The sequence below is a fragment of the Octopus bimaculoides genome, chromosome 7, assembly GCF_001194135.2.
Source record: "Octopus bimaculoides isolate UCB-OBI-ISO-001 chromosome 7, ASM119413v2, whole genome shotgun sequence".
In the NCBI taxonomy this organism is placed as follows: domain Eukaryota; kingdom Metazoa; phylum Mollusca; class Cephalopoda; order Octopoda; family Octopodidae; genus Octopus; species Octopus bimaculoides.
In genome coordinates this window covers 13,864,266-13,875,918 of record NC_068987.1, presented here as the reverse complement: position 1 = coordinate 13,875,918, position 11,653 = coordinate 13,864,266, and the positions used below count along the sequence as shown (strand labels likewise).

Below are 11,653 nucleotides of genomic sequence, written 5' to 3'. Positions count from 1 at the left end.
TTAACTGACACTGAAACGATGAAAGGTTAAGTCCACATTGGTGGCATTTGAACTTAAAAAGTAAAGGCGGATGAAATGCCACGATGCATTTTGCCTGGTGCAGTAATGATTCTGTCAATTCACCGCCTTTCTAAGGAAAATTACTAATGATGCCCGATAAAAAGCACTTAGTCCACTCTGTTGGGTGGTTGGTGTTAGGAAGGGCATCCAGCTGCAAAATCCCTGCCAAAGCAGACAGCGAATCCTGGTGCAGTCTGCTGCCTAGCCAGCTTCTGTCAAACTGTCCAACTCACGCCAGCATTAAATGATGATGATGATGATGATGATGATGATGATGATGATGATACTTCTGGCAGTGAACACATGTATAAATACTAACCTCCACAAAGGCATCTGTAAGATCACTGGCCCGGTCCATAATAGGCAAATCCCTGGCTGCCACAACTTTAACTTTCAATCGTCCAGGCATCTTCAGGTTGAATTAGTCAAGCATGATACAAAATTCCTGAAAATAAAAAAAAATATCTTCAATTAAGTTACAATAACTATAGCTGTAAAATGTGTTTTTTTTTTTCTAGATTGCAATAATTACAGCAATTTCTTATATATGAAACCCCCAAACCATTCGTGTTTTATAGTAAGTATGAAAGAGATGGTTGAAAGGACAGCAATAAAGAAATAGTGTCTTCATTCTTATTCAAGAGATAGTTTATTACTATTAGTAACTAATTTTGCTTAAATTAATACCTCTCCATTTAACAAACTGCGCATACTTATTTCAGCAATTATGTTACAAAATGAATAATTAATGGATTATTATCATAATTAGTAGGCACACTTTCAAAATACTAATTATATCAATGAAAAATAAGTTTTTTCTTTATTTTGCTTTTTAATGTACACTCTCGCACTCATTTTGGTTAAATCTAGAAAACATTTACTGCATGCAAACTAATTAGAATTAATAACTTAATGTCTAAATAATACCTGTTCACTTTAATTAGGCTTTTTTTTTTTTGGCTTTTTTTTCTAATCTGAATTTTTATTTCTATTTTGGTATGTACATTATAAGAACGAAATCTAATAATGCTATTGTTAGGCATGTGCCTGTTTAATATAATGCCAACAAGTAGAATGTGGTCTGCTAGGGTTCTCTATATAATCATAATGAATTTCAAAATTATATTAATATCATCATCATCATTTAACACCCATTTCCATGTTGGAATGGATTGGACAACTTGACAGGAACTGGCAAGGCCTGGGGCTGCACCAGGTTCCATAATCTGTTTTGGCTTGATTTCTACAGCTGGATGCCTTTCCTGATGCCAACCCCTTTACATAGTGTACTGGGTGCTTTTCATGTGGTACCATCACCAGTGCTTTTTACATGACACCAGCACCAATACCAATGCTTTTTTTTTTATCTGGCACCTTGGTTTTAAACCCACGCATCACAACAAAATTGATATCCAATATCAATTAACATAAAAAAAAACAATATATGGACTAATCAAAATCATAAGAGAATGAACTGAGACAGCCTCATCATCACCATTGTTTTAGCATCCATTTTTCCATAGGTAAGACAGAATTTGAGGTAAATTGTCTATGGCTGGATGCCTTACTTCTGCCAATAACATTCATTACCAAGTAAGGTAATATGTCCCCCACCATCACCTAACTGCTTTCCTATATTGCTTCTCTGATCCCTTCGAGTGTCACAGACTCATAGAACTCTTAAGATTCAAATCAGTTTAATAACATTGGTTCACTTTGTAAATCTATCAAAAATTGTAAGCTACCAGAGAAATAAATCTAGGCTTTGACAACAACATATGTAGTACACTGTTTATATTAGTTGGACTGATGCCCTCATCTTGATTGCTGCTTTCACAACATTTCAGCTATGTACACTCCAGCCTTCTTCAAGTGTCTTGAAATTCACTCTAGTGCCTTGCCTGGGAGTGAACTCAGAATCACTAGGTGACTGCACTGCATTAACCAATGCCTTTATCAACTATGCTATGCCCTTAGATAGTGACAGAGCGAATTTTTAAGGCTTATAAGCCTCTATTGATGTCTTATGCTGACTCCGTACTGATTGGATAATACAATTCTATATTTGAGATGAGGAATTTATGTTATGTACATAATCATCATCATCATCATCGTTTAACGTCCGCTTTCCATGCTAGCATGGGTTGAACGATTTGACTGAGGACTGGTGAAACCAGATGGCTACACCAGGCTCCAATCTGATTTGGCAGAGTTTCTACAGCTGGATGCCCCTCCTAACGCCAACAAATAGTATACATAATATAAATTCCTTATGTAAAAAATATAGAATTGTATGAACAGCACAGGAGTTATACACAAGCCCTCAGAAACCAGATTATCATCATTGAGATTAAACTGCTTGACTTGCACAAATTCTTTCAATTATAGTTCATTTTCAACAGGTGAAATAGTACATTTACAGAATGACAAGGGGGGAACTCTTTTACAGCAGATGTGATAATGAGCTGGCACTAGTTTACAACCACAAGGTCCAGGCTCTGTCGCTGTGTGGTGATGGCTTGTGTGCTCCACTGACCAAGAGAGCTATATTAGCAGAGCACCAGCTCCTGATAGGGCCTTGCATGCTGGACAGGTCAAAGGATAGAGGCCAGACTAATATGGATCACCGGATTACCTCTTCCCAAAATTAAAGAAGGGTTTGTGTAGGGCCAATACCCCTACCTAGAAAAAAGGAAAAAAAATACAGAAGCATTGATGGCAACTGAAAACCAGCAAGACCTGGGAGGAGAAGGTCTTATGTGGTGCAGCAAAAGCCAAAAGGAAGCTGCAAGGTCAACTCTCCCTTCTGACTACCAGAACAACCCAAAGTTGCAAACAATGGAGAAAAGTCATTGATGACCTTTGCTCCATAAGAACCAAAGGGCTTCATTAGAGTATTTGTTTAATCCCAAAATGGCCCAAACACAGCTAGCCATGATCAAGGGCATTCCAGCCACGACTATCCCATTTATTTTTATTTACACAAAGAATCCAATGTATCTCTTTTCAAAGATAGCATGTGAAGTGGAGATCTAACTTCTAATTTAGCATGCCAAACAGGAATGTCTCATTTCTTTTTTTTTTTTGCATATTTCAGACATAGTGTATCCAAGATTGGACTGTGTCCATTTTTAAGTTGGAGGAAATTTGGTTGATAATTTACAGCAGGTTGAGCAAACACTTAGGTATCAGTTAGGGGACAAACAGGGATAGCTTATAAGATACACTGCTGCAGATCTGTTCAGCTTGTACTAGCAATATTTACTCTGTCTGTCTCCACATGATTGCACTGGGGACCGCAATCATCAACGGAGATTTTAATGTATGAAAACAACCTTCCCAACAATGCTGACACAATATGCCTTAGCAAATACTATATAAACCCTATGCTGCTAAACATTCATGGCACTGAGTACAATAAGGTATCTCAAACCAAAAGAAAATCTACATGTTCAGAGTGCTTGGCTGCTTACATGCATTGAAATACTTATCCCTGTTGTGCAGGTCAATTCAAGCAGAGCCAACGGAAGCCTTATTAATGTTACACTACCACTGCTTACACCTCTCTTTCCTTCAGTAGCTTTCACAGGATTCCACCCAACCCCACCCCACCCCACCTAGTCTATTTATCCCCCCCCCCGTCTTGTGTCCTTTCTCTTCACACCTGTCCATATTCACCCTTTATAAAATTGGATAGTCTCAGACCCAACTACACAACCCACTATCACTTTTTGAACTCTATTCTTCCTGTTTTCTCAAACCTTCCACAAATCCCTTCCCCATCCCCCGTTCCTGCCATACTCCACCATTCTCTCTTCTTATCACCCCTCATCCCTTTGTCTTGGATTATTGTTCACTCCCACATCTGTTCGCCTTCAGTTATAGGGACCACTTGAGGGTCTTAGCCTTGCAAGTTACAAGCTGATCATCACCAGCATTGGTGCCACAAAAAAGGCATCCAGTACATTTTGTATAATGGATAATGTAAGGAATGGCATCCAGAACTGCCCAACACAAGCCAGTATGGATGTTAAATGATGATGATAAGGAGAAGGATTAGTGCAAAATTGATACTGTGCTACATTAAAAGACTACAATTGAAGAACACAATACAACACATAAATACACTAGTTGTCAATTCTTACAAACCACTGAACAATCACAATTAGAAAAGAAAAAAAAACATACAAATCCTACTTTTCGTTTGTGACTTAATCTTAAACAGTTTGATTTTAACATTGACTCAATCACCAGGCTATATGAACAGTGTGGATACTTGCCAACAGAGAAGCTTTATAATAAAAACCTTATATGTGTAATTTGGGAGCATAGAAAATAACCCAGATGTGGCACTTCATCAAAAAAATATGATGTAATTTTATTTGCTAATTCAATTAGCAAATAAAATTACATCATATTCGGACTCAGCATCAAATTATTGAAAAATAGGTAATGGTTTCTTTTCGGGAAAGAAGGGTTGTTGTTTTTGTGAAATGGAGGGTTATAAACGATAGAATCATAACCAAAATCATTCGTTATATAGTTAGGGAAACTCGTGTTGACAGATGATGTTTAAACCCAAGTTAGCCATGATCAAATAGATCTATGATCAAAAGGGCATTCCAATCGTAACTGCTTTGCCGTTTATTCTGTGTATCTAGGACTATATTAGCTAACTCGTCAGTCTACCCTTTTCTTTTTTAAAGACGATCTGGTGAAAATGTAAAGTAAATTTCAATGGTATTTCTAACAGGTGGAGCGATAACGTAGAGGGTTTCTCGTCAGATTGCCTGTCTGATAATTATATATAAGGGAAATGGGGTACCGTGACAGACTTGCTGTTCCAAACGATTAATCAGACGGTTCCAATTCAGAATTGAAACTTGGTTATATGCTTTGGGTTTGCATCACAACTAAGAAAACAAATTTCTGAAGACATGACTCTTTGAATTTATGTGAGAATGAAAGAGGGAAATTGTGACGTTCATCCTATTCCGAATCTTAAAGCGATAAATTCTAACCACAAATATAAAGTAGATTGCGAACTCGGTGCGTTGAAAACTTACACTACCCTCCTCCAATCATTTTTTCTTCCCTTAGAAAATGTCTTTTTTTTTTCTGGAAGGTGGGTGTCTATTGCCAATTATATCGTTCATTATATTGCTGATATTCATTTCATGGACGCATGAAGGAATTGAACTCAAACATTAATAACAATACGAATATTTAAAGAATATATATTTTTTTTTCTTCCAGATTTAACCATTTGATCTGTTCGTAGTCTGCAACACACCCACACACCAGGAGTTTTGACAATTCTGTATTAATTTAAAGGAAAGTCAGCTATCGTCAATACGTGAGGAGGTACGCGAAAGTTCGTTTGAAACGGACGAAAATTTTGTTAATAATATAATATTTATTTCAGTAAAATATATTCTTTCCTCAGCTATTCGGAAGCCACTAGAGAAATACTTCTACGAACATATACGAAAAGGGTGGTGTGTGTGTATGTATATGTGTGTGTGTATATATATATATATAGAGATAGATAGATATAGATATATATACATATAAAATCAAAGTAGCAACATTATGAGCTTTAACTATATTCAGTTTAAGATTTAGCATTGCATCTAGATATTTCCATAAATTGGTTTTCAAACAAGCCTGAACAGAGGATTTTTTTTTTCAATATATACATAGTATGTACAGAAGAAGATAGCAAACGGATCAATAACACAGAAGACACTCGTGCTTTAGTACAGCACTAGCAGGCAGCATTTGGGTGTTGGAAAAATTAAAATAGCAAAGAAAATATTTAAAATGCAATAGACATATTCAGAAATACAGAACTGAAATAATTAAACCTCATTAACAAGCGAAGAAAATGAAAGTGCCATTCAACATTTTCTAAACAATCCGCAATAATATCATACCTTTTAAACGTCAGCTTGAATATATAGCTGCATATATTAGAATGTATATGTATATATATAAATCTAGTTAGAGTAAGAGACATGCAAATGATCGTTAAAGTTTGGAAATGTAGTAACATTTTAAATTTAATTAAGAGATATTTTTTTAACAGAAAAAAAAGGGAAATTACGAAGGACCCCCCCCCTCCTCTCCCTTGGAAATTAGTACCGAAAGGATTCGTTAATTGCGGATAGAGTGTAGAAAATGTATGACAGTATAAGACAACAGAGACAATTAGTTTGAATGATGAAACTACGAAGAGACGTTCTGACGTCTCCGTAAAGGACAATGTTATTTTGCTGGTGCCTGGCTTAGCTGGAGTTTTTGTTTGATACTTACACTTGCTTTTAACGTCACCACGGTTTGGATCCATGCTGAATTTACCTCCTGGTGTAAAAGACTTCCATCCGATCACATTACCACACTCGATTGTCTCCCCTTGATTTACGTAGTTTTCTGAAGGGAAAAAAATTTTCTGTTTTGTTGTTTCGAGACAAAAGTAATTCATCTGGGAAAGGTACAAAAAAATCGAAAGGTAAGTGATTCATATGTATGTTTATATATATTTATTAATATTAACATATTATAGTGTTGTGGGGAAATTGTAGTTTATGTTTTCTGTAATAAAAGGGAAATAGGAAAGATATCAGTAGGGAAAGCTACGTTTGCATTCGATAATGGCACGAGGCTTCAGAAAATTAGCAAATAAAAAGGAGTGGATATGGAGTTATTGTATTATATGAACCAATAATTGATGTTTATATGCGTGATTGTTGAGTTTTGATAATACTGATGACCTATAGGAATATAAGTGCAAAGTTTTAAGCTAAAATTATTGAAACAATGTGTCATCTGTTTGCCATGTCAGTGACAGACGGCGAGAAACAGGAAAAAAAAGAAAACAAAATAACATAGAATATCGAGGGATTATGCGGGTTTGAAAACCGTTATTGCCAAGGAATTGTTTTGTCTTGCATCGACAATAACTTAATAACCTCTTCATCGTTTGTCTCGAGTTAGAATCTCGTGTACCAAGGTATGATCTGTTTGTTTTTGTTTTCACTGTCTCCATTATCAGTCTGTATTATTATTATTTTTTTCCTTTCGAAATAATGCTATTCCAACGTTTATTGCTGTGCAGCTGGCTACCAAGTAATCAATTGTTACGCAAATAGTGTTATTTTAGACTGTGTATGTATAAAATCAACACATACTCATTCTTCAATTGTTCTGTGACCAGGATACTCAAAAACTAAAAACTCTTGTAATGGTCACTGCCAAATGTTTGGTGGTAGCTTAAACGGAACACTGAAAATGGCAGGTTTGTTAAATTGTTATACTATAATAATGTATGTTTAATATGAACGCAGTATATTAGATATATAAGGGAAGAGAGATGGAATGTTATGAATTTCATATTTTCTTTCAAATTTTGAACATAACTTGGCGTCATCAAATTGAAATGGCTACAAGTGGGAATTGAAACTAGGATAGTTAGCTATAATAATCATTATCACGAAAACAATTGTTTATGTAGACATAAAATCTTTTTTTTTAAGGAAGGAGAAAGGGAAAGATTTAATATTCATGCTATTTCTTATCGTTGGTCACATAATGTTTGTCGGAGATTAATACACTCGTATGACTTGACTATGATGGTGTTTATTTGATTGATGCCACCAGGATGCAATTGAACGTCGACATGAATATGTTCGGGACTAGTGCCGTCTTAAGGTATGGGACACACTGGGCAGTTGCTCAGGGACCTTCATGGGTTTAGGGGCCCAATTCTGATCCGTGTATGATGTGGCTTGCTGTCATTTAATAAATACTATAGGGCTCGTTTGCCAACGGGCTTATAATGCAGGTAAAACGGCTGTCCTGGGCCATATGTAAAAAAAGAAATCAATAATAAGAATAATATAATCACTAATATCGTTGTTGTTGTATGTTGTAACCAGTATTTTCTTTTAAGTTAGTAATACTATATTTTAACTACTATTGCCGATTCCTTGGAGTCAGTCCTAACCGAAGACAACGGTTTACGAGGGTTAATTTATTACTGATAAAAATTAAAGTTAACGATGAGATTATTTACATCTTAGATACCTTCCTTTTCTCTTTCTCTCGAGTTGTTAGTGTTTTTTAAGGTTTTTTTTTAAACCTGTGTAAACAAGAGAATTGTCGATGCGTTCCAAGCACCCTATATACTATCATTGCAATTAAGGAACCTTATAAAAATCAGTATTTCACAGAACTTCATCCAAATTCAGAATTTTCTTGTTAATAATATGAATAAAACTCTTCAAATGACTTGTATCCGTCTAAGGAGTGTGTCGAGATTTCTAGAAAAACACTTTGGGTCACCCTTAAGATGAAAGGAATTGTGAATTGCTTAGAAACCAATTAGTGCGCTAGTATATTTCTTTTCTTTATATATCTATCTCCCTTGCTCTTGAAATTTTATATTTTTAAATTTTTTAATGGTGATTCTGTTGCATTTTTACATGAAGCATTATGTATGTATTTATATATATGTGTGTGTGTGTGTGTGTGTGTATGTGTATAAAATTAAAGTTGCCGAGAGAGCACACATTATGTGTAAACAGTTTGCTTATAGTACAAGCCGTTGGCATTATATTTTGTCATTTAAATCGTGACAGCTTTGTGTTTGTAATTCTATTTGCATCTAGGATGGCTTACAGGAATATGCTAGCATCTTATGTCAGATTAACTCCCAAAGTGCCAAGCTTTTGTGAAATGTGTCGTACTTCGTCGACATCTGTTGTAACTTGAACAGATTACACGTATTCTATCTAGGTGTTACTATTTTAAGGCTGCTTTAGTCGAGACATTCTTTCTTTAATAGCTATCTTAATTCTTCCACTCAAAAGAAGTAGTTTTAGGTTTGAGATGACTAACACCTCTGACTTAACAATGTGTTAGCCTTCATATTCCTGTGAAGTGTTTGGGTTTTAGAATGTTAAAAGAATTACAGTGTTAGAAGAAGGAATTGGACAGAATTTCTTCGGCATTACTGCCAGGATTGTGACAGGCAAATCGAAAGACCCCCGTCTTCGACGAGGTGACAGTGCTTAATATAACGTTTTCTAATTTAGGCACAGAGCCAGCAATTTGAGGGGAAAGAATTATTCGATATTAAACAATCCAATATTTGACCGTACTTTATTTTATCGGCCCCGAAAGGATAAAAAGTAAAGTTGACTTCGGCGGGATTTGAACTCAGAACGTATTAGAAAGGTTTATTATGTTGATATTATTTTCGAAGACTGTTAGTTGTAAGTAGTTTGGGTTTACAAATTTTTGTTTTAAGACAATTTTAAAATTTCTAATTTACTGGGAGCGGGCACAGTAATGCTCCAACTCCGACACTGGATCCCCAGAAAATGAGACGTTGACAGAAAAAGTCGGACTTGCTTTTTTCCGTTCGGCTTCCGTTCTTATCCACTCCTGTGGTCACGAATGTTGGTTAATCTCCGAAAAACTTGGATCACGAATACAAGGAGCCGATATGGGGTTCGTCTGAAGGGCTTCTGGAATAACATTACTCGACAGGGTGCATAGCTAATAGATCAGAGTCTCTTCAGGTCGAGCTGCTTCTCCGCATTTAGAGGTCACAGTTTCTTTACTGCGGACATGTGATTAGAATGTCGCAGGAAAAAATTGCGAGACAAATTCTTTAAGCTGAGCCTGCTGGCAGGAGACCTATGTTTAGCTCACGAGTGAGATGGTTGGATAATATCCACAGTCTCAGTTGGTCACGCTTGGAAATGAAGTCGGTAACTGTGATGACGGTTGCTTCTGATACGATCATATGGAGGAGGTGCCTGAAAACTCTATCCAAACAACCCTCCTAGGGATAGCGGGCGGAGAATGTGGGTGGATGAATTTACTGGAAATGGAATAAGAGAACAGTTATTCGTTATTAGAATACTTTCACCTTGAATCTTCATTATCCTATTCATAAATTGTGCAACAAATTTATTGGTTCCAAGCTAACGAGGGAGTATCTTCGTGGTGGTTCAATCTACTAGAAATCATAGTCAAATCTCCTCCAAATCACTCCCAAACTTCTTTTTAAAAAATGGACACATTTGGTTATGTAGTTGTATGTACACTATCCACAAAATGACTAGATGGTCGTGGCAGGATCATATGTCTACTTGCTTAGGGCTGACTTGGGACTGAACAACAACTAGAAAGATGACAAACGAACATTGTCACTCTATCAGCTAGAAATAGCAGCCAATTTTATTTCAGATTATGCCTTGCTGCTCTTAAAAAAGAAGAGCAGGACTGTCACTTTTGAAACCTCTCATCATGTCTCTGCTTCATCATGGCTAACCTGGGGTTAAACAAGTAGAAATCTGTCCATATTAAAATGTGTTTCTTGCATAGCATTCTTTTTGTATTCATAATTTTTATGTTCATTCATATTTATCTTCTTTCACCTTCTAGTTCCTCTTCCATTTCATCTTCCAAAACTTTGCTGTGGCCCCCTCCTATTCCCCTCCCCCAATTCCTTTGTTAAGTTCCTCATTTTCTCTTTAAGTTCTTTAAGCTTTTAGCATTTAAACGGGCCATATCCGACCTAAATATTCTACAAGTTTTATGTTCAAATTGACCAGATCCAGCCTCTCACACCTACTCTACAATGTCATTCTAAAAATAAACAATCACATCATCAAAATCTCAAAGTTACATGATGATGCATAATTAATTCAAAACAATGTGAATAAATAAGCATTACATTTGACAGAGGAATCTGAAAGCTGAAAGGTTAAACATTTCACCATGTACATCAAAAGTGAAAATAAACTATGTTTGCCTGAGTTATATTTGTTCTACTATATTATTATTGATTGACTTCAATGATAATGTACATGTAGACATTCAACCATGAAGTAGATACACACAGCCATGCCTGTGTGGCTATGTGGTTAGAAGCTTGGACAAGTAACTTCTACAGCAGCCTTGGGCCCAGGGTCAGTGCTAGGAAGTGTGGGGCTCAATTACTCTACAAAAGCTGAAGAATGGTGTTTTATGCTTTGTCCCAACCAAAAAGCATTGAGGACTGGACGCTCCACCATTAACCACAATGATATACTAAAAATTGAAAGCTTATATGAAAGTTTTAATGTTTTATTACAAGTCAAGATAATTACTGACATTTTGTTTGTGAATAGACCTTCTAAAAACAGACTTTTCAGGCTCTTTTTTTGTATCTGAGAAATCTTTCAAAATCATTTGAAAGTCAGTGGTTTTTGTCATGTCATTTTCTATAGATAGCATCACCAAAATATTTAGTCTCTTTTGTGAAACTGATGACCATGGGTATATTTTAATCGGTTTCAGTTTTTAAAAAACTTCTTTCACCTGATGTAACTGCTACAGATATTATTAAGTAAATCCTAAAGCAAAAAAAACATAAGGAAATATTAAATTCATCATAGCATCCTTGGCTTGAGTATGTGCACAGGATCCAATTTGAACAAATCTGTCTAATTGATTTAAAACCAGGACTGCCTGGGCCAACCAAAGCTTTGCAAGTGAATTTGGTAGACAGAAACTGAAAGAAGAGTGTCATTCATATATA

At 35.9% G+C, this 11,653-nt stretch overlaps 1 protein-coding gene across 4 annotated transcripts in view; it reads left to right on the top strand.

Moving 5' to 3' along the window:
* The first annotated feature begins 6,438 nt into the window (after nt 1-6,438).
* LOC106870908 (FGFR1 oncogene partner 2 homolog) overlaps nt 6,439-11,653 on the top strand; it is a 25,243-nt gene continuing 20,028 nt past the window's right edge. The window contains exon 1 of one of the 4 annotated variants that reach the window (XM_052969254.1): nt 6,439-6,571. Coding sequence is in view for 1 of the 4 variants with exons in the window: in XM_052969253.1 (XP_052825213.1) it covers nt 7,318-7,357 (40 nt within the window). In the remaining 3 variants the exon portion in view is untranslated. Of the gene's footprint in view, nt 6,572-7,049; nt 7,073-7,149; nt 7,358-11,653 lie in introns of those variants that run through there. The other 3 variants (XM_052969255.1, XM_052969256.1, XM_052969253.1) reach the window with 3 other exon arrangements.